Below are 19,905 nucleotides of genomic sequence, written 5' to 3'. Positions count from 1 at the left end.
CGAGAGAAGACAACTAACATGGAACGTTATGGTAGGTACATAACTTCTTATTTTCACTTATATAATAATAGGGTTAATTAGAAGGATATATGAAGGATCAAACACAAGAGTTAAGGTAGGAGGGTTCCTCTCTGACAGTGTAAGTTTGAACAGATGAATAAGGTAAGGGTGTCCTCTTTCCCTTTGCTATTTGCTTTATGTTTGTAACCACTGGCAAAGAAAATAAGAGTTTCACAAATTCAAGGATATAAATTATATGGTAATCAAGAAAACTTAGCTTTATTTGCAGATGCGTTTTTATTTACTTGAAAAATCCAGAAAAATACATTTCATTGTTTTAGAACATTTTGAGACAATGTTATGTCTTTTTAGGATGTAAAATCAGTGAAAGTAAAACAAAGGCTGTGGTAATAGGCATGAATTATTTCAGCAGTATGTATATCTTTGGGGACATGATTAGATAAAGTATTAAGATGTATGGATTAAAAAAGGATCAGTAGCAGTGAAAAATATGTAGAAAAGACTAAAAAATTAAAACCGAGGAACACATCTGATTATTGACATAGATAGTTATGAAGCAAAGAAAATGGTTTTAGTTTTATATACTCGTTAAGTATATTTATGTCAGCCAGAGAAGAACTTGTGGAAAATAATTACTAAAGAGTTTTAGGAATTTAGTTTGGAGAGAAAGAGGAGAAAATGTAAGTTGGATAAGTGAATTTTTCATGTGATACAAGGTGTTTTAGGATTGCCTGATTTGAAGGAATACTTCAGAGATATGTAGTTAAGGATGTTGTACATAGCACTGACAGAAGGTTATAAATCAAAGTGAAAAAAGATGTTGATTAAACAGGGAGGGGTTTGAAGAAATTGGGGGAAGAGTAGAATTTTGGGTGCATGTCCGTAAGAAGAATAACAACCGCCATTCCGAATATTGTATTTATAAACTACCAGAAAGCATTTTAAGAACTAAGCATGGGAATAGAGAAAGGAGATTTTGCCAGTATGGGTGACTGCAAGCAAGATCATAGAAATAGACAATAGAGAGCTGGAATCTACTGAAAAAAAACTGGAAAAAATATCAAGGTATTGGAAGCATAGAACTAGAGAGTGAAAATTAACAGAGCAGGATGAGGCTAGGCAACCGTTTGGACTGCTTGTTAAGTACTGCCTTCCCTTCCATGGATCAACATCAAAGTACAGGCTTAGAGAAAGGGATACTGGAATGCTTAAGTGAGTGATCAGCTCTGTTATAGTTTTTAGTTGAGTCTAGAACAGAAGCTGCTGTTAAAAAAAGGATAATTAGTAGGTCATGTAATGTATTGCATGATAAGAAGACTCAATTAGAGGTGGTTAGAAAAGCTGAGTTATTCCAGTTATTCTGGTGACTGAGCTTGTTTGAGTTTATTTCTTCAGTACCTTCATAGAAGAGGTATTATATCTGAAGTTTTGGACTGCTTATTACTGTTGCTTAATACTGTAATCATGTTTTTTTTTTCATTTTTCACAAATAACAAAGAAGTTAAATCAGTCTTTTACCCTAATACTGGGGACAGCCATCTCCTGTATTTCTGTTGTGGTTTTTGTACTTTTTCATTCTGTGACTCGCCTTTTGTGGTACACATAGTTACTGGATGTAAGGCAGATTTACCAGGGTCGTAGGTGACCAGTGTCATTTTAAAAGATTGGAAAGAGGGACTGGAGAGGTATCTGTGTGGCTTCCAAGTATGCAACGAAGTCCAAAAGGTTTAGTAATTTTGCTTGGAAGTGTCTTGGGTATTTTTATAACCCAAGCAGACTTCAGAGAAATATTTTTCTGGTAGACAGCAAATGCTAGAGGTGTGATGGGAAAGAGAGAGGTAATTGGGACCATGTGTTTTGGGAGTGTAATCATTTGGCTGATTTTAAAAACTCAATACAAAGTACTTTGTCAGAAATGTTGGGGGAGATAATGATTGTAATAATGACAATGATTCTTTTGAGCTGGGGCAAATGATCTGAATTAATTACCTACACACCATAAGGCCTTACTAACTTTAATGCTATTGGTTGCAATAAAAGTAATTACTAGAAAATGGAAATCAAAATCTAAACTAAATGTAACTGAAGTGCTGAATATTGTAAAGGATATATAATGGAGGTAGGATCTTTAGAAAAGTAAAAAAAGCATATTACATAAAAATAAATGGATTTTTGGGAGCAATATGTGCATTATAATGTTCAGGAGGAATAGTGAGATTTAAGGGCTGGCAGTAATTTAGCAGTTTATGGAAAGTTGGAGTGAGTGATGATTGCAAAAAATATGTATTGCATGAAAACAGTTGGGAATATCAATATGTTTTTTTTTCAGTTAATGTATATGTAACTATGTCACTGTTGCAACTGTAATTTAATAAATATGTTTAAAAAAAAATAGAAACACTCAGTTCACTGACTGCTTTCATCTATCATATCCCCACAACCTCAGTGTGGAAATATTATCTAAACTGGAGAGCTCAAAGGACGTGGGCCTCATCAGATGTCAAATTGCACATCAGTGACATTACTGTCTTGGAGATGAGAGCAATCTTTCTTGCATTGTTGGCATTTCAAAACTTGCTTCCAAAGTACAGTATCCATTCACACAGACAACATGACAGTAGTATGGTAAATAAATAAGTAGGGTGAATGCATAGGTTCATTGCTATGTTCTAAGCTTAAGACCACTAGAGGCTTTTATAAGCCTAGCTGACCCAATTGTGTCCCTTTGTATCATGGGCATTTCTTAGAAGGGGGTATGTTAGTTAGGAAGTTTCTAAAATTTTTTTGGGGTAGGGTGTAAGTTTGGGCATATTGTCTGCCTTTTTTTTATCAGAATCCAACAGGTATAGAAAGGAGTGACGCTGATCTCTTTGGTACAAAAACCAAAAACTGTGTTGTAACAGAGTATTCAAATCCCAAACAAAAGTAGTAATCCAGTAATGTCCAAGCAAGTGAACCACAACCACTGGTGACTTAAAATCTTTATTCCATCAGATAAGCGCTTTTGCTGCTAAGAGCTTCTTCAGATCTATTGAATGGTGCACAAGTTAAAACTCCCCAGTATATATGTATGGGTGTAACAAGAGAAACAATTAACACAATTAACACAATTAAAAGGGAAATGTTAAAAATCTCATATACTTGACAATACTAAAAAATATAGGTATATGAGCGTAAGTACTTATATCTAGCATTCAAAGATGAATGAAAAATGAATAAATAGTATAATACACATGTATAAAAAGACAAATGGATCAAAAAAATGTAAAAAGTTGAGTATGCTAAAATGTCATGTCATGGGCTGCAGAAAAAATCTTACTTACATCTAAATACTGAAAACATTTGTAAGTTACTTGATTATTCAGTCAGAACATATACACTTAAGTGCAGCAAGAATGTGTGGATATGATCATTTTATATTCCTGCGTCTCCTCAATCTGGGTTTAATGGAGGCTCTCTCATTCAGGCCTAATCCACAATCAGCTCTGTAAGTAAGATTTTTTCTGCAGCCCATGACATGACATTTTAGCATACTCAACTTTTTACATTTTTTGATCCATTTGTCTTTTTATACATATGTGTATTATACTATTTATTCATTTTTCATTCATCTTTGAATGTTAGATATAAGTACTTACACTCATATACCTATATTTTTTAGTATTGTCAAGTATATGAGATTTTTAACATTTCCCTTTTAATTGTGTTAATTGTGTTAATTGTTTCTCTTGTTACACCCATATATATACTGGGGAATTTTAACTTGTGTACCATTCAATAGATCTGAAGAAGCTCTTAGCAGCGAAAGCGCTTATCTGATGGATTAAAGATTTTAAGTCACCAGTGGTTGTGGTTCACTTGCTTGGACATTACTGGATTACTACTTTTGTTTGGGATTTGAATACTCTGTTACAACACAGTTTTTGTTTTTTGTACCAAAGAGATCAGCGTCGCTCCTTTCTATACCTGTTGGATTTTTATATTTGCTTTTTGAATAGGAGCATTTACCTGGCAGGAGGCTGTAACTTTTTATTTTTTTTATCAGAGACATGTAGGCAAGAGCCAGGGTGAATTTTTGATTTCCCATCCATTGGTCAGTGTTACGCTTAAATAGGGTTAGGAATGGACTCTTTTTTTTTTTTTTTTTACCTGGATAGGGTGCCTGTTCCTGAGCATGGAGATCCTCTGAGACGCACGTATGTCTTGCCAACATGTCTTATTTATGTCACAAGAAAAATTTAAATCCTTGGATCTAGTGGGTCTGATTCTGTTTATTTTGCAGATGTGCAAAATGTCCATCAGAGCAGGAGCCGAGGATGGCTTGTGAAGTAACCTGTAAGAAACCAATGACAGAGATAGGGCTTTATGGTGATCTGTAGAGAACAATGTGTATATACCCTGGATTCTCATGGAAAGGAACCTCTGTGGGTGTTCCAGCTGCTGCATATTTCTCGTCAGGTACATGCCTAAGAGGGCATTATGCTAAACAGTGGGTCTGATAAAGGACAAATAAAGTGGCACCATGATTTCTTTTGACCTGAATGCCATGTCCTTACTTATAAGTTGGGTGATATTGAATGATTTTCTCACTAATTTGGCCATATGTTGGTCAAAGACCAGATTACTGTCTTTATATGTTCCCTGATTCCTGACTACTGTGTCAGGTTTTAGGAGTGTTTTATTGATGGAATAATTAGCCTGGGTGGCATTTTTTCCAAAAAAGCACTGTAATGCATTTCTTGGCATTAAGCTTTAATCTGTGACTTTGGCACCAGTCATTTGTCTGTGTTAGACCCTCTTGTAAGATGTTTGGATTGTGGAGGGGAATTATGATAACTCCCATTTTGCAGTCATCTGCCAACTTGGTCAGCCAAAGACCTTTGACATTATCCTTTACCTCTGATAAGTAGATGCCAAATAAGAGAGATCCCAGCATAGAGCCATGAGGTATCCTGCTGGTGACCAGACTCTTATTGGAGGTGGTCTCACCAATCCTGATTTCCTGAGTCCTGTCTGTGAGCCAGCTGGCAATCCAGTGAGTTCTGTAGGGATTGATGCTGAGTTCATCAAGTTTGTGAGCTATACCCGAGTGGTGTGGGTTTGGGAATGGGCCATAACATGACATTGATTTTTGACTTTCTGATAGCAGTGCACATCCCAGGGACTTCCAGCATGATTGCTGATAGATTGAGCAGCTGTATTTTGCTCCCTCGTGAAAGGTCTCTCAACAACTCAGTTGTGCTAAAGCTCTTTTGCAAGTCTGGGAAACCTTGTTGTAATCTCTTTGCTTTACCATTCAACACCAGGTGCAGTAGATTTTTCTCCATTGCCCCCCAAGAGGGAATTCCGCTCAAGACATGCTTTCTGTTACATTCTGACCCTCTAGGTTCCTGTATGTCTTTCCTCCAGGTTTTTACAAGAAAATCAAAAAGTGTACAGTGTTAAGATTTCTGGCCACACCAAATTTGGTTTCCTCTGCGTTGTACATTTCTGAGAAGAAAATCCCTTCTTTGACTGCATTTTGTTCTCTCACTTGTCCAGTCAGCTTCATCTGGACATTCAGCCCTCTGATTAACTGGATGATTTCTCCACTTCCAGTGATCACCAGTGACCTTACACTCTCAGTGGATGATATCACATTAATTATAACCACTCAAAAGGCCTTCATCTAGAAAGATATACAGAGGTAATTGGAATAAATTCTCACTCTGTGCTACTGAACATCATGTCAGCCCCTATATCCCAGGTATTGACTTTTCTAGAATATCTGTTTCATGCAGGGGGTAGTTATTCATTTGTCAAGGTTCACTTAGCTTCCATTTCTTCATATCATGGATTTTTCTTTGTAATCTCTATCTTTACACAAGTTCTGTAGAGCCCTTGTAAAGGGAGTATTCTGTTACAGATCACCTTCCCTCATGGAGCCTTATTTTTTTTTCTGAAGAAACTTAGCCCGCACCATGAAATCTGTTAGCACTGTTGATATAAAATTCCCATCATGGAAGACTCTCTTTCAATCTGGACATGAAGTAGCTTTGCGTTACTATGCATGTGCTGCTCCTCTTACTACTTTAGGGAGAGTGTAGTGACAAATCAGCTGTTTTTCAGGTTATCATTCAAGAACATCTGAGTATATAGTGTACTTGATGTACATACTTTACAGGTAGCACAGTGGTGCAATAAATAGTACTGTTACCTGACAGCAATTGGTTGTCTGTTCAGTACTTGACTGGGGTGCCTTCTGTGTGGAATCTTCATGTCCTCCCTGTGTCATTATGGGTATTCTCTGGGTACTTCTGTGTCCTTTCACCTCCCAGAGACATTCTGTAGGTAGACTGGTGAAACTAAATTGTCCCTTTGTGTGTGTGCAGTGGATGAAATAGGGAAGAAAGGTATGTTAATCTACTTCCCTACTTGCCTAATAAACTCGATATATAACCACGTTTGTTCACAGGATAACTTTAGGAGCTAGATTTAACTCTTAAATCTGAATGGATGTACCAACTTTTTCAAGAGCCTTTGTACCTGTTTTTGATGTCTGCAGTCCAGCCCTGATCGATTTGCTACACATTCTTAAAATAAACATTACTAGAATTACCTGATCTAAGAATCTTAACCTTATCTGTGACATAAACAAAACATGTTGGAGTGGCAGGTATGTATCTCAGAGATTACCCCTTGTCTGGAACAGACTCCCCATTCATGTTAAGCAGAGCTTTTGCCTAAGCCTATTCAAGTACAGATTGGATCAATATATAGAAAACCACAAATTCACCTCTGCCTTGTCCCTTATGGACAGACATATATCAAAGCTGTTCTAGTCATTGGGTGTTGATGATTGGGAAAATTGGGGCATGAATGGCTAGGCTTAAAACGACTCTGGGGCCATTAGCCTAGTAATCTCCTATGATCCTATGAAAACGTTTTTAAGCTGTTATATGATGCTGTTCTTTGTCACAGTGTGTTTTCATGTGATGGTATTTTTTGCTTTTTGTAGTTGTATGAAGAGTTTGGAATACCCTTTACTGAGAGCACAGCTAGATGTAGCTCATGACGAAACAGAGAAACAACCTTTAAGACAGTTTGCTTCTGACATTTTGGTAAGTCTGAACTTTGTTTAGCATAATAAGACAATGGATTGCTCATTATTGTTTGTATTTCTTATGTACAAAATATAGGAAATGTTGTAGAGAACCTCCTGATTTGATGTTGGGCAAATGGCACAACTGGGAATATTAGAAAAGGATTGAATAAAGTCAGAAGGCGTTTTTCTTACTAAACTGTAGACTCCTTCCTACCATTGCTAGAATGGTTTAAATATACCACTATGCTGTATCTGACATCAAATATGTGTGTGCGTGTGCTTCAACAATGTTAATAACTGAAGTACTTTTTTTTCTTCAGCAGCATCACTAACAAGTCAGAAAAGAGATTATTATTCCCTCTGACCTCCATAATACTACATGCTAACTTTGACAGTAACCTGACACCTTACCTTATAAAAAAACATTTTCCCTAAAATTACCACTATTCATATTAATTTTGGATGAATGTAGTGGTAAGGTTTCAGATTTAGTTACAGGAGCAGGAAACATATTTCCTTCTTTGATTATTTCCCCAGATACCTAAAAAATGGTGTCATTATTTTATCATCTGACAATATATTCCAGAGTCTTAAATGTCCTGTCTGCCAAGGTTTCCTTATGCTGCTTTTAGTGGCATAAATGCTGAGATTCTTAGTGCTGCAACAGGTGGTTTTTTTTAATTCTTGGTACAGGCAAAGCTTTCTGACTTAATAGACTTGTGGTGTTCCACATTTCGACTGTCACGCATTTTGTCTGTTCTACATGAAATATATGAAGGATAACTGCAGTTATAGCATTCATCTGATCAGTTATGTCCAAGACATATTCACAGTTGAACTGTTTGTAAGTTGTTTTGCTGAACTGGCTTTAAACCCACTTTCTTCCGCCTAGTATAATGTTTTCATCCAATTTTCTTGCCTTTAGTTTGAGTAGCGTAGAGATTGGGGTAGGTTTAAGGTGTACTGTCAGTAAGTGACTCATTTATGAACTTTGAAAATTTGTTTAGGAAAGGCAATGCCTATTTTGAAGTTGAATTAATGACAGAAGTTGTCAAGCTCCTTGTCTGATTATCACAGAAAGAACTGATACTTTAATGGACATTTTACTGTTTGCTGTAGAGCTCATTTTGGATATTGATGGGATGATTAATACTGCGTCATATAGGTGTGTATTGCAAGAAAAGGGAGATAAAATACCTGAATAACTGAAGTACTTTTTTTGCTGTCAGGTAACAGTACTATTTATTGCACCACTGTGCTACCTTAACGCAAAATAACATACCTAACACACTAGTAATAGGTGACTCAATAGTCAGGCACACTGACGCCCCACTCACTAGGCTGGACAAGGAGAAGGTTACTGTTAGCTGTCTGTCGGGAACCAGAGTCCGACACATAACACAAGCACTCAGGTCACTCCAGAACAAGTACAAATATGACACTGTCATTGTTCATGTTGGTGTGAATGACCTAAGCCGTACCTCCCTGGACTACATGAAAAGAGACATGGAAGAGCTCTCTGATCATGTAGCCCAGGCAGGTATGACCCTGACCCTGAGTAGCATCCTGCCCTCACCAAGAATGATACCTCAGTATAAAGAAAAAATGATCAATTTCAACAATTGGCTAAGCTTCTGGTGTCATTCAAAGGGGATCCAGTGTCTGTCAGCCTGGGATGACATGCTCGACAAGCCACGTTGCTTCGCAAGAGACGACTTGCACCTCTCACCCCTTGGCTTTCGAATACTGGCCAAAGCTCTTGCTGCCCCCGTAGCCCCTTTTTTAGGCAAGGCTCAAAATTCACCTCCATAAGCAGCACAAGTAAAAAAAAAATGAGGGTTATGCTACTCAACGCCAGGAGTTTAAATCTCAAAATGCATGCGCTCGAAGCACTCCTAAGTATGGAGAACGTCAACATCTGTGCAGTAACTGAAACCTGGTTCAAGGCTCCAGAGAGCACTCCAGCACTACTGGGCTACCATTCATACCACACATTTCGGCCACAGAACACGGACCGAAACACAAAAGGAGGGTGTGTATCCATATTCATCAAGGATACCCACACCTCCAGGTTAGTGGCGCAGCATGATACCTCTGAGATCATTCATGTGCAACTAACATCGGGCAAATCTGCAGTGCAAATTGTGGCCTGCTACAGATCACCCTCCATGACCCAAGACCACCACTCCGCCTTTCTGGAGACACTGGAAAACATGAAGGTACTACCGTACACCCTGATTTTGGGAGATTTCAATTACCCTACCATTAACTGGGTGTGACGGATCCACACAGTCTACCAGATTGCTGTTATGCCTCGAGCCACATATCACTGTGTATGTTTGATTATTGCTAGATTGATTATTGCTAGATCTGACATGCTACTACCTCACTATATGCTGCTAATATTGTAACAATACAATATGCTTAAGAGCAGGCCTTGCTCACCGATTACTGGTATAACTGAACTTTTGTTGACCTGTAAGTTGTTTGTCAGCTTAAAAGATGTTTACCAGAATATGGGGATTTCAAGGAGGAAACTATATCACAACTTTGTGAGCTAACTGTTCTTTGAAAAAGGGAAGTAAGGCATAAGACCAGATGTTACGAGACTTGTTTACAACTTAGGAAATGATCTGTAATTTTCTAAAATATTCCATCAACTCATGATGAGCTTGTGATCAATATGTCATTAGTTGAACCTATTGACCCTGTTGTTTGTTCAAGACTATAAAAAGCTCAAAGGCTAAAATGGAAATCATCATCATCCGGATTTGATCACAGAGCCATTTTGCCAGTGCCGGCCTTGCCTTGACTGAACAGATAGCTGCACTGGATAGGATTGATGTCTCCCTATCAGTGGCAAAGATTATTTTGTTTATGTATATGCTTGTAAGTACATGATTTATTAGTTTTTTCTGTTTATCTAGTAAATTTTTGCTTAATAAATTGTTAAGTTTGAGCCTTGGTGTCTTGTGTCATTTCTAATCCTGTATTAACCTCAGACTTTAAAGTAATGGACTAGTTAATTTGGCGCAGCAGCGAGCAGGGTCTGAGGTTTGCAGTGGAAATGTCACAACAACAACCAATGTTTTTTCCTTTAAAACATATAGGCATAGGTAAGAAGGATGCTGTGTCAGGCACCACAAATAAGTTGGGCATTGCTACTATGATGCCAGCATTGTTTGGGAAATGGGATCCTCTTGCTAAGGTATTAAGTCAAGTTTCACCCCCTCCTTCCCCAAAACTTTTGCAAGAAAGACCTAAATCAGACCCTGATAGTCTAGCTAGAGCTTTATCCGAGCTAAAACTGGATGATAAGGGGAAAAAGGTGAAGGAAGGGGTGGGAGCGGCTGGATGGCTGTTCTTTGAGGCAATTCAGAAATTAGACAGAAACATAGAGAGACTAAAAGAAAAAGTCTTGGAGTTAGAAGAGCGATGTAAAGAACAGACGCATACGCACAGATTGGATAGAGATGCCTTGGAGAAGGCAAATATGGCATGCAATTGAATAAGGAAATAACTACAAATGTTATAAAGCAGTGTGAAATCTGCCAAAGAAATAAACAAAAGCAACTGCAAGCAGAAGCATGTGGACACATTCACCGAGGCAGCTGTTCAGCACAAATCTGGCAAATAGACTTTATTGGTCCTTTACCACTGGATCAAAATCAGCAATATTGTCTTAACAATGGTGGACACTTATTTAGGATTACTAATGGTTTCTCCATGCAAAAAGGCAAACCAACAAGCAGTATTAAAAGGATTGAATAAATTATGTGTGATATATGGGATTCCCAGTGAAATCCAAAGCGACCAGGGCAGCCAGTTTACCAGAGCGGAGGTTCAAGAATGGGCAAAGGAAAATGGAGTTCGATGGGTGCTGCATATCCCATATCATCCTCAAGCTGCTGGTTTGATTGAAAGGTATAATGGGCTCCTTAAAGAACAAATCCAAAGGAATACAAGTAATGAAACGTTACGAGGCTGGGCAAAGGTATTAAAATTAGCTGTGAGCCAGCTGAATAACAGGCCTCGAAAGCATCAAGGAACCCCTTTGCAAATGCATATGAATGACATTCGGTCCAACTATTGTATTTTGAAACTAGAAAAGCTGAACTCAAATGCCATATACCCTCTTTTGACAAATACTGATCAAACTCAGTTCTGGCTATGCGCATTGACTAAACAAAGAGTGCCAGCACAAAATATAGTGTTAGTTGAGACAGGTTGGAAACTCTTTCTCCCAAACAATTGGCACTGGGGGCAAAAAGGACTATTAAGTTGGGAGGTTTTTACATTATGGGAGCCAGAATGAGAAGTGATAGTAAAGGCTATCAATTTAGATAACAAGACACAGATGATTAAAAAAGGACAACCTTTAGTAGAAATTTGTATGCATCAAGATGCTGTTATTTTGCTACAAGACTGTAATACTAAACCAAGCAAATGGCTGGAAATGAAAGTTATAGTGACCACACCCAATCAGCCAAATCAACATGGAACTGTGATCTGTGATGATGGACCTGATGATACTGTTTTAGTATTACTTGAACAGCCATTTCCTCTCCATAGATTATTGCCACTGTTTGGGAAGGTGCCAACCTTTTCTGACTACAACAGTTAGATGGACCATATGACTGTCTTGATCGTATCCCTCTATTTGAGGAGGAAGATGTTGCAAATTTAACGGCTGATTGTGATTTTTATTGGAAATTGGGAGAAGATCTATATGCGGTGATACCTAAACCTGCCTTAACTTGGAACATCACTCAGACGGAGAACATTACAACTGTATGTAGACTGAACTGTGATAGACATCCTAAAAAATGTGCTTACAACCTTTTGGAGGCTTATACCAAAGACTAAATGAGTCGGGATTTCCACTAGCCAAGTCTCCATTAGATTCCTTCTGCATAGCTGAATTTCAAAGGGAAAATGACACCGTGGAAACCCTATCTCCGAGTTTGGAAATATATGCCATGGACAATAGTTCAACTGTATTTGATGGTTTGGGACATGTGGTAAGGTATACAAGAGGATGTAAAACTGTAAGTAGTGCTAGAGTTATGCAACATATTAAAATGATAGTTAAAATGACAGCAGTTGATATTACTACCAGGTATCCACATTGTAAAATTGTACAGTTATGGATGGTTAATTCTTTGCATATCAAATACAGACATTACAAATATAAAAGGAATAAATGTGATGTTACAGGTATCCTTGGTACTGCACTAGGTGCAGTCGGAACAGGGACTGGATTCTTAAACAGTGTAGATATAGATACCCTACGTAGCAAATTAACCCGTTTGGACACTGACCTAAATATGGCTTTTAAGCTACTAGCAGATCATGATCCTGGGCTGGGACAAAGAACTGTACACAGTATTTTAACTCAAACTGTCTTGTGGAGGTAGATTAAACATACTAATACATATACAGAACAGATTTTAAATAACCTCACAGCAGAAGTAAATCAGACCTTTTGTATCCTATCTCAGTTGGCTGCTAATCAGCAATATTTGCAATTCACACAAACTTAGGGGGCTAAAAAGACAGCCCACTGGCAAAGGAAACTGCAACTATGTCATTGGTTAAAGCCAATAGACTTTGCATGTGAAAATAAGTCTTGTATACTGATTTTTGACTATCTTGCTAGTAAAAAAGGAACAAAGCAGGTCTGTCTATTTGTTACATTGCCCTTGCAATTAGGAAACAATTGGTGGGTACCTCAAATTGAGTCTACTTTGATTGATTATAATGATGTACCCATTGATGTGGCAGGTTGTGAAACCTGGCCCCAGGGGTGGGTATGCATGATGGTAAAAAGGAAGCCTCACCCATGCTTACATAATGGAACTGGGGAATGCACTTGGCACACGTATATAGTAAATGGTACAGACATCTACCAACTAAATGATACCACTGTTTGTGTAATATCCTCCTGTAAATTAGCCTGGAGTGATGGGATAATCATAACTGGTGGAGCATACTGTAAAAGTAATATCCATGCAATTATTGATTTTTGTACCGGAGAACTTATTAGATTGACTAGATGGATGGACATCACATTTAATGCTAGCATAGAACCATTACACACTTTTAGTTGGCCATCTCTAGCCCACCCAGACTTTCAATAGATTAAGCAGGAAGGACAAATAGTGTTGCAACTTTTAAATAAAACACTAAATGATGCGCATCAAACAGTAATTAAAATGATTAAAGATAAAGGTACCATTGTAAAAATTGCAAATGAAATACAGGATATAACTATTTCACATTGGTATTATGTGGTCATCTAAAGCTTCAGTGTGGTTTAATTTGTTATTGCATCCCTTGCTTTTGACCACAATAATTTCAGTGTTATTCTGCTTAATATCATGCTGCATTTACTGTAAGGTAATGAGAAGATACAAGTTGATGTTGTCAGTTTTAACTCTTATAAGGGATACACAGCGTACGTTGCTTGATGCAAGGGGTGGCCTGTGATGGATCCACACAGTCTACCAGGTTTTTGTTATGCCTCGATCCACATATCACTGTGTATGTTTGATTATTGCTAGATTGATTATTGCTAGATCTGACATGCTACTACCTCACTATATGCTGCTAATATTGTAAGAATACAGTATGCTTAAGAGCAGGCCTTGCTCACTGATTACTGGTATAACTGAACTTTTGTTGACCTGTAAGTTGTTGGTCAGCTTAAAATATGTTTACCAGAATATGGGGATTTCAAGGAGGAACTATATCACAAGTTTGTGAGCTAACTGTTCTTTGAAAAAAGGAAGTAAGGCATAAGACCAGACATTACGAGAGACTTGTTTACAACTTAGAAAATGATCTGTAATTTTCTAAAATATTCCATCATCTCATGATGAGCTTGTGATCAGTATGTCATTAGTTGAACCTATTGACCCTATTGTTTGTTCAAGACTATAAAAAGCTCAAAGGCTAAAATGGAAATCATCATCATCCGGATTTGATCACAGTACCAGCCTGAACTGAGCTTAGAGCCATTTTGCCAGTGTTGGCCTTGCCTTGATTGAACAGATAGCTGCACTGGAAAGGATTGAAGTCTCCCTATCAGTGGCAAAGATGATTTTGTTTATGCATATGCTTGTAAGTACATGATTTATTAGTCTTTTTCTGTTTATCTAGTAAATGTTTGCTTAATAAATTGTTAAGTTTGAGCCTTGGTGTCTTGTGTCATTTCTAATCCTGTATTAACCTCAGACTTTAAAGTAACGGACTAGTTCAATGGGAAACTACTTGAGTACAAACTCCCAGGCTTAGCGCTTCCTGGAATTTATCAACTCAAATTCCCTACCAGAGGGACCTGGTCATCACCAACATGGGCGACAGGTGCTCCGTACCGGAGGTCAACCCGTCATTGGTTAGATCAGACCATAAACTAATCACCCTGGATGTCCACACCCCACCACCACCCCCAACCAAGGAAACCACAGTGAAAAACTTTTCTAAAGCAAACTTCACCTTACTTAAGGCAGAGGTGGTAAGTTTCACAGCCCCCACTCTAAAGGATAACACTGCCTAAGATGCAGAATCCTTTACAATTGCACTCTATGAGCACCTACAAGGATGCATGGATCATGCCATCCCTAGCAAAACCAAGACTCACTCCCCTAAGAGAAGGAAACCCGTCTGGTGGACCCCTGCCATAAACAGGTTATACAACAAAAGGAGGAAACTAGTTCAGAAAAAAAGCAAATCCGAAGAAGGAAAGATATCCCTGATCAGTATCAGTAAGAAACTAAGGTCCTTCATAAAATCATCCAAGGCTAACTTTGAAAGAAAAATGGCCAAGGATTCGAAAGATAACCACAAAGCCTTCTTTAGCTATGTCAAGAATCTAAGTGGCCACTCGCAGATATGCTCTGAGATCGTGCAAAATAGCACAAAATATACTGAACCTACTGATATTGCCATCATACTGGCAGATAGATTCAGTGCAAACTTCACCTCCCTCTCACCTTCAAAAGGGCCCACAACAATACCGGAAAAGTGTAGTGTCCCGGAAATCACAGAAGCACAGGTGAAAACAGCCCTTTCAAAAGCCAAAAACACAGCATCAATGGGGCCAGATGGTGTCCCAGGCTGCGTCTTGCACAAACTACAGAATGAAGTAACCCCCCACCTAAACACGCTGTTCAACCTCAGCCTCTTCACAGGCTACGTGCCCATAGAATGGCGCATAGCAATGGTTATTCCGCTCCACAAAGGAGGGGCCATAGCTGACCCTGGTTAACTATCGCCCCATAAGCCTGACTAACCTGGTCTGCATGGCTATGGAGCGCATCATCATGGAACTCATTAACAAAGACATTGGGAACCTCCAAACACTTGACCCGACCCAGTTTGGCTTTGTTAAGGGCAGATCATGCCTACTAAACCTGGTTGAATTCTTCGAGACAGTTACCAAGGCCATAGATGAGGGAAAGGTGGTTCACACAGCCTACCTTGATCTCGTCAAGGCGTTCAACACCATTCCTCACTAGGGTATTATAGAAAAACTCACCAGCCTGAACATAAACCCTACGTCACAATTTGGGTTGCCAACTGGCTTACAAGACAGAACTCACACGGTAAGAATAGCGGGCTCCAGGTCTGACTCTAAACCAGTCACAAGTGGTGTCCCTCTCAGTTTAATTTTCTTTTGAACAAAAATTGGGAAATAATTAGGAGAGATCCTCACCTTTCTTACAAGGTCAAAAGCAAACCCCGGATTATTTACAAGAGGGGGACTAATTTAAAGGAATTATTACAACATAAAAAAAACACCCCACAGTAGAAGTGTGCCATGTACTAATGCAAAATGTGTAACTATTGTAAATACATGAGTACAGGACAAGACATTGAAGTTAAAAATATTAGTTTTAAAATCAAATTGAAGTACACTTGTCAGTCCAAGTTTGTGGTTTATGTAGCTCAGTGTCAATGCTGTGCAGCGTTTTACATAGGTAAAACGGATAGAAGGTTAAAAGAACGAGTATACGAACATCTATATAAAATAAAGACCCTTAACAAAGAAAATGCACTGGCTAGACACATTATTTCCTATCCACAATATTCATTTTTGTTCAAAGCAATTGATTCAGTTGTTGATGATAGTCGGGGGGGGGGGCCCGCTTACACTTTTACTTGAGCAGCTTGAGTTAAGTTGGCAAATACACACTGGGGCAATGTTTTACCCGGGTTTGAATGAGACAATATCTTTAAACAGTATACAGAAGTTGAAAAATCTTAAACGTTAATGTGTGTATGCATTTTTATAAAATGCGTTCATATTTGTGATATCTGACTTCTTTTGACTCGGATATGTAAGTTTTTGACTTCTTAGTTAACTAAGTAATATTATATTTTGAGAGTCAACACAATAATTTGAGATATAGTATTGTTAGTATATGTATGTTTGTATATATATTTCTATCACCATTACAGGTAAAAATTTTGAAGAAAGGGAAGGGTTGAGATGTTCTAAAATATTGTCAGTCATATTTGTTTTTAAAAAATGTTTGAAGTAGCAATAATGTGGATGTGCCTTTAAGACACAAGATTTTAATTAGAAGTGTCATGTGACAAAAATGGTGTGTATATATTGCTTGTGTTGAAGTTTGTTCAGTTTCTGATGAAGTCTTGCCACATGTGCAAGACGAAAAGCGTTTCATTAAACTGAAAGAGAATTAAACTGAGAGAGAATTTGCTTTGGTGTTTCCAAGCTGTCTTTTTGTTTTTTGCTAGTTTGTCTTACTTTGCTTCCTGTCTGTACAAGTGGTGTCCCGCAAGGCTCGGTTCTGGGACCCCTACTGTTCGGCATATATTTCTCAGAAGTACAGGCAAACACAGGAGGACTATGGCTAACTAAGTTCGCTGATGACTGCAAACTGGGAGCCATAATTGACTCTCCAGCTGACACGGACATCCTCCAAAAAGGCCTTACTGAGACAGACATCTGGTGTCAAAGTCATGGCTTCAAACTAAATGCCAAAAAATGCGTAGTCATCCCGTTTGAGAAAAACAAAATACCCACGAATTACCACATAGGCGGCAGCCCCCTTAATACAGAAGAGGTAATAAGATATCTGGGGACCCAGGTAGATAGTAATCTCTCCTTTGACAATCATATTGCCAAAGTAGTTAGGAAATCCTTCTATGTGGCCCATCTAATTACTAAGGGGTTCGCATCTAGAAATAAAGAGGTTATAGTGCCCTTCTCCTCGTCACTCATCAGACCCATCATAGAGTACAATGCCGCATTTGGGATGTACCTCACAAGACACTTCCAACAGCTTGAAAGACCACAAAAGCACCTCACCAAGAGGATTACTGGTCTCAAACATATGTCTTATGCAGCCCGACTGAAAAAACTCCGGCTGTACTTAGTGGTATATCGCTTACTCAGAGGTGATCTCTGCCTGACTTACAAAGCCATGTCCAACTCAGAAGTGATGGACATGCTCACCTAAAGAAATCCAAGTCACTGCGAGCCACACGGTCTAGTGAGCTAAACCTCGCCACAACAATAAATAGAACATGCTGGAGGGATAGATTCCTGTCACAGAGACTCCCCAATGCTTTGGAACAAAATTCCTAACTACATTAGGCAGAGCCCCTCACTAACACTCTTCAAGAGAAGCCTTGACTGGTGGATGGGGAACAGAAAATACACCCCTGAGATCACTTCATTGGCTCTGCTTGACAGAGGCTCAGTTAATTAATCATTGGGGCGGCGAGAGCCGACACACACTTGCTAGGCTTATAAATGCCCTCGGGCAGATAGCCTAGTACCTACCTATGAATGTTCCCTATTGTAATTCTGAGACTCTCAACTGAGTTCCAGGTTATGAAAAAAAAAAACTGAAAATACAGAAATGAGTTAAGCAAGTGGTGTTCTACTTTACTTTAAAGTTGTTTTTTTGCAGGCAGAAAAATTCCCCCCCACTCCTCAAACATCCAGTACTATATATATTAACTCTGAGACTGCCATACCTCTGAGAAAAGGGAATACTCTAAGATACAGCAGTCTCTGGCTTAGCATATTTAAGTCCAGATTTTTGCACATGTAGTCTCACTCTTCCAGGACTGACTTACCAGTCTCGGAATTACAAATGGTCACCGTGCCTGAGATGTAGGTAAGATGTAAAGATCTTAAAGAACCTATAAACGTGAGATGGAACAGACTTAATCTTTTATTTATTTTATATCTTTTTTCTCCCCTTTGCCTGGTGGCTGTCAGCCCTTCCATGACTTAGGACAGGTGAGAGCTAGTCACAAGAGACTGTCATCAGGCAGCCATCAGTTTTTCTTGTTCAACCCTGCTACCGTGTTGTTTGGCAGCTGTCATGCACTATGCTTTGCTGGCCTTTGGATACATAACTGCTTCCAAACATTTGTTGGTTCTGGCTGCAGTGCTTCATTTTACTTAGAAAGGACTACATGGGCAGTCCATACGCAGTGTCTCGTACCTTAATGTCCATCAGGCAAAGTAACTTTTGCCATGCTTTGTCGGACTACATCCTTCCCCCCTTCTGACACCTGTACAACCTGTCAGTTATGAAAGCTATATCCTCTGGGTGATAGTCAAGGCATCCTCTTCATCCATGTGTGTGACATAGCCAACTCATCATGTTAGAATATGAAGTCTCCGAAGAATGTTTGTAAAGACAGTCCCATACACCTTTCAAGCAGGAAAGCTAACTCTTCACAAATTTATCCAGATAATCATTCCTTTTGAGACTGGGGCATTTTTTATTGTATACAAAATAGCAACATAATTTATTGATCTTGTTGAGCCATATAGTAGTGAGTAATACAGACATCTGGCTTGTGTTGGACAATAGGGTGGGGAAATATATTAGTGCGACTTCATGGATTTTGTCCATCAGAAACAAGCCCAAGTTTTTCTGTTTGCATTTGCAGAGTAAGAAATAAAGATGTTTATGTAAGAGCTTTACTGTAATTAGGATGTGTAGATAATAATGTAAAGAGGATGACTTATGTAACGCATGAGTTTGTATTATTTAACTTTTAACCACAATACACAGCTACTGGATTTGAGGTAAGCCCAGTGCCAGCTGCTAATTTGCATTTAAAGCTAGGAACACCATCTAAGGATATTTTATAGATAAGTATAGCAGCATAGTTCATTGAGCATTTAATGCGACTGTGTTCAGTGGCATATTGGAAAGTAGACTCTAGAAGTATTCTAGAGGCAGCAACTTCGTCCTTTGTTCATACCTTTACAAAGCACTACAAGCTGGATGCCTTTTCTAAAAAAGCAGGCTTCCCTAGGACCATTTTCCAAGGATTCCTGGACCCTTAAGGTATCCTTCCTCTTCCCAGGTTGAGTAAGCTTTGGAAATCTACCCATATGCTAGTAAGGAAGTGTGTTGTAGAAAATAGTACTGTCGCGCAAGTCTTGCTTACCTCCAATAGTAGATGTTTATAGAATACACTGCCTTAGTAGCAGTAATCATCAACCATCCCCCTTTTTTTGGATGTACATAGTTCGGTGTTGGAACTGCCGTTGAGTGGGTCTATATTCCCATGTCGACAGGGCTGTTCATTGAACGCCCTTGCGTCGCCACATATACACCGGAATACCAAAATCTCAAATGGCCACAAAAGCAATTTTTTTCTCAGGGAAAAAAATTGCTTGACCATTGTCAGGAATTTGCCGCTTCCTACACTGTAGTGCAATCTTGGAGTCGGTATATTTAAGTAGGGGGTGTGGGGGGGGGCACAGCCCCCCACTTCATTTTGTCTGTTGTTTTGTTTTG

At 38.7% G+C, this 19,905-nt stretch overlaps 1 protein-coding gene across 2 annotated transcripts in view; it reads left to right on the top strand.

The window, feature by feature from the left end:
• GLMN (glomulin, FKBP associated protein) overlaps positions 1–19,905 on the top strand; it is a gene marked incomplete at its 5' end in the record, with an annotated part of 1,643,959 nt that overhangs the window by 251,981 nt on the left and 1,372,073 nt on the right. For both annotated transcript variants that reach the window (XM_044085667.1, XM_044085669.1), the window contains 1 exon segment: positions 7,019–7,121. In XM_044085667.1, the coding sequence (XP_043941602.1) occupies positions 7,019–7,121 (103 nt within the window).

Source organism: Protopterus annectens, chromosome 10.part0, assembly GCF_019279795.1.
Source record: "Protopterus annectens isolate FY-2018-M chromosome 10.part0, PAN1.0, whole genome shotgun sequence".
Taxonomy (NCBI): Eukaryota; Metazoa; Chordata; order Ceratodontiformes; family Protopteridae; genus Protopterus; species Protopterus annectens.
Note: the sequence above shows the minus strand (reverse complement) of the source record. Positions and strands in the feature narration are given on the sequence as shown.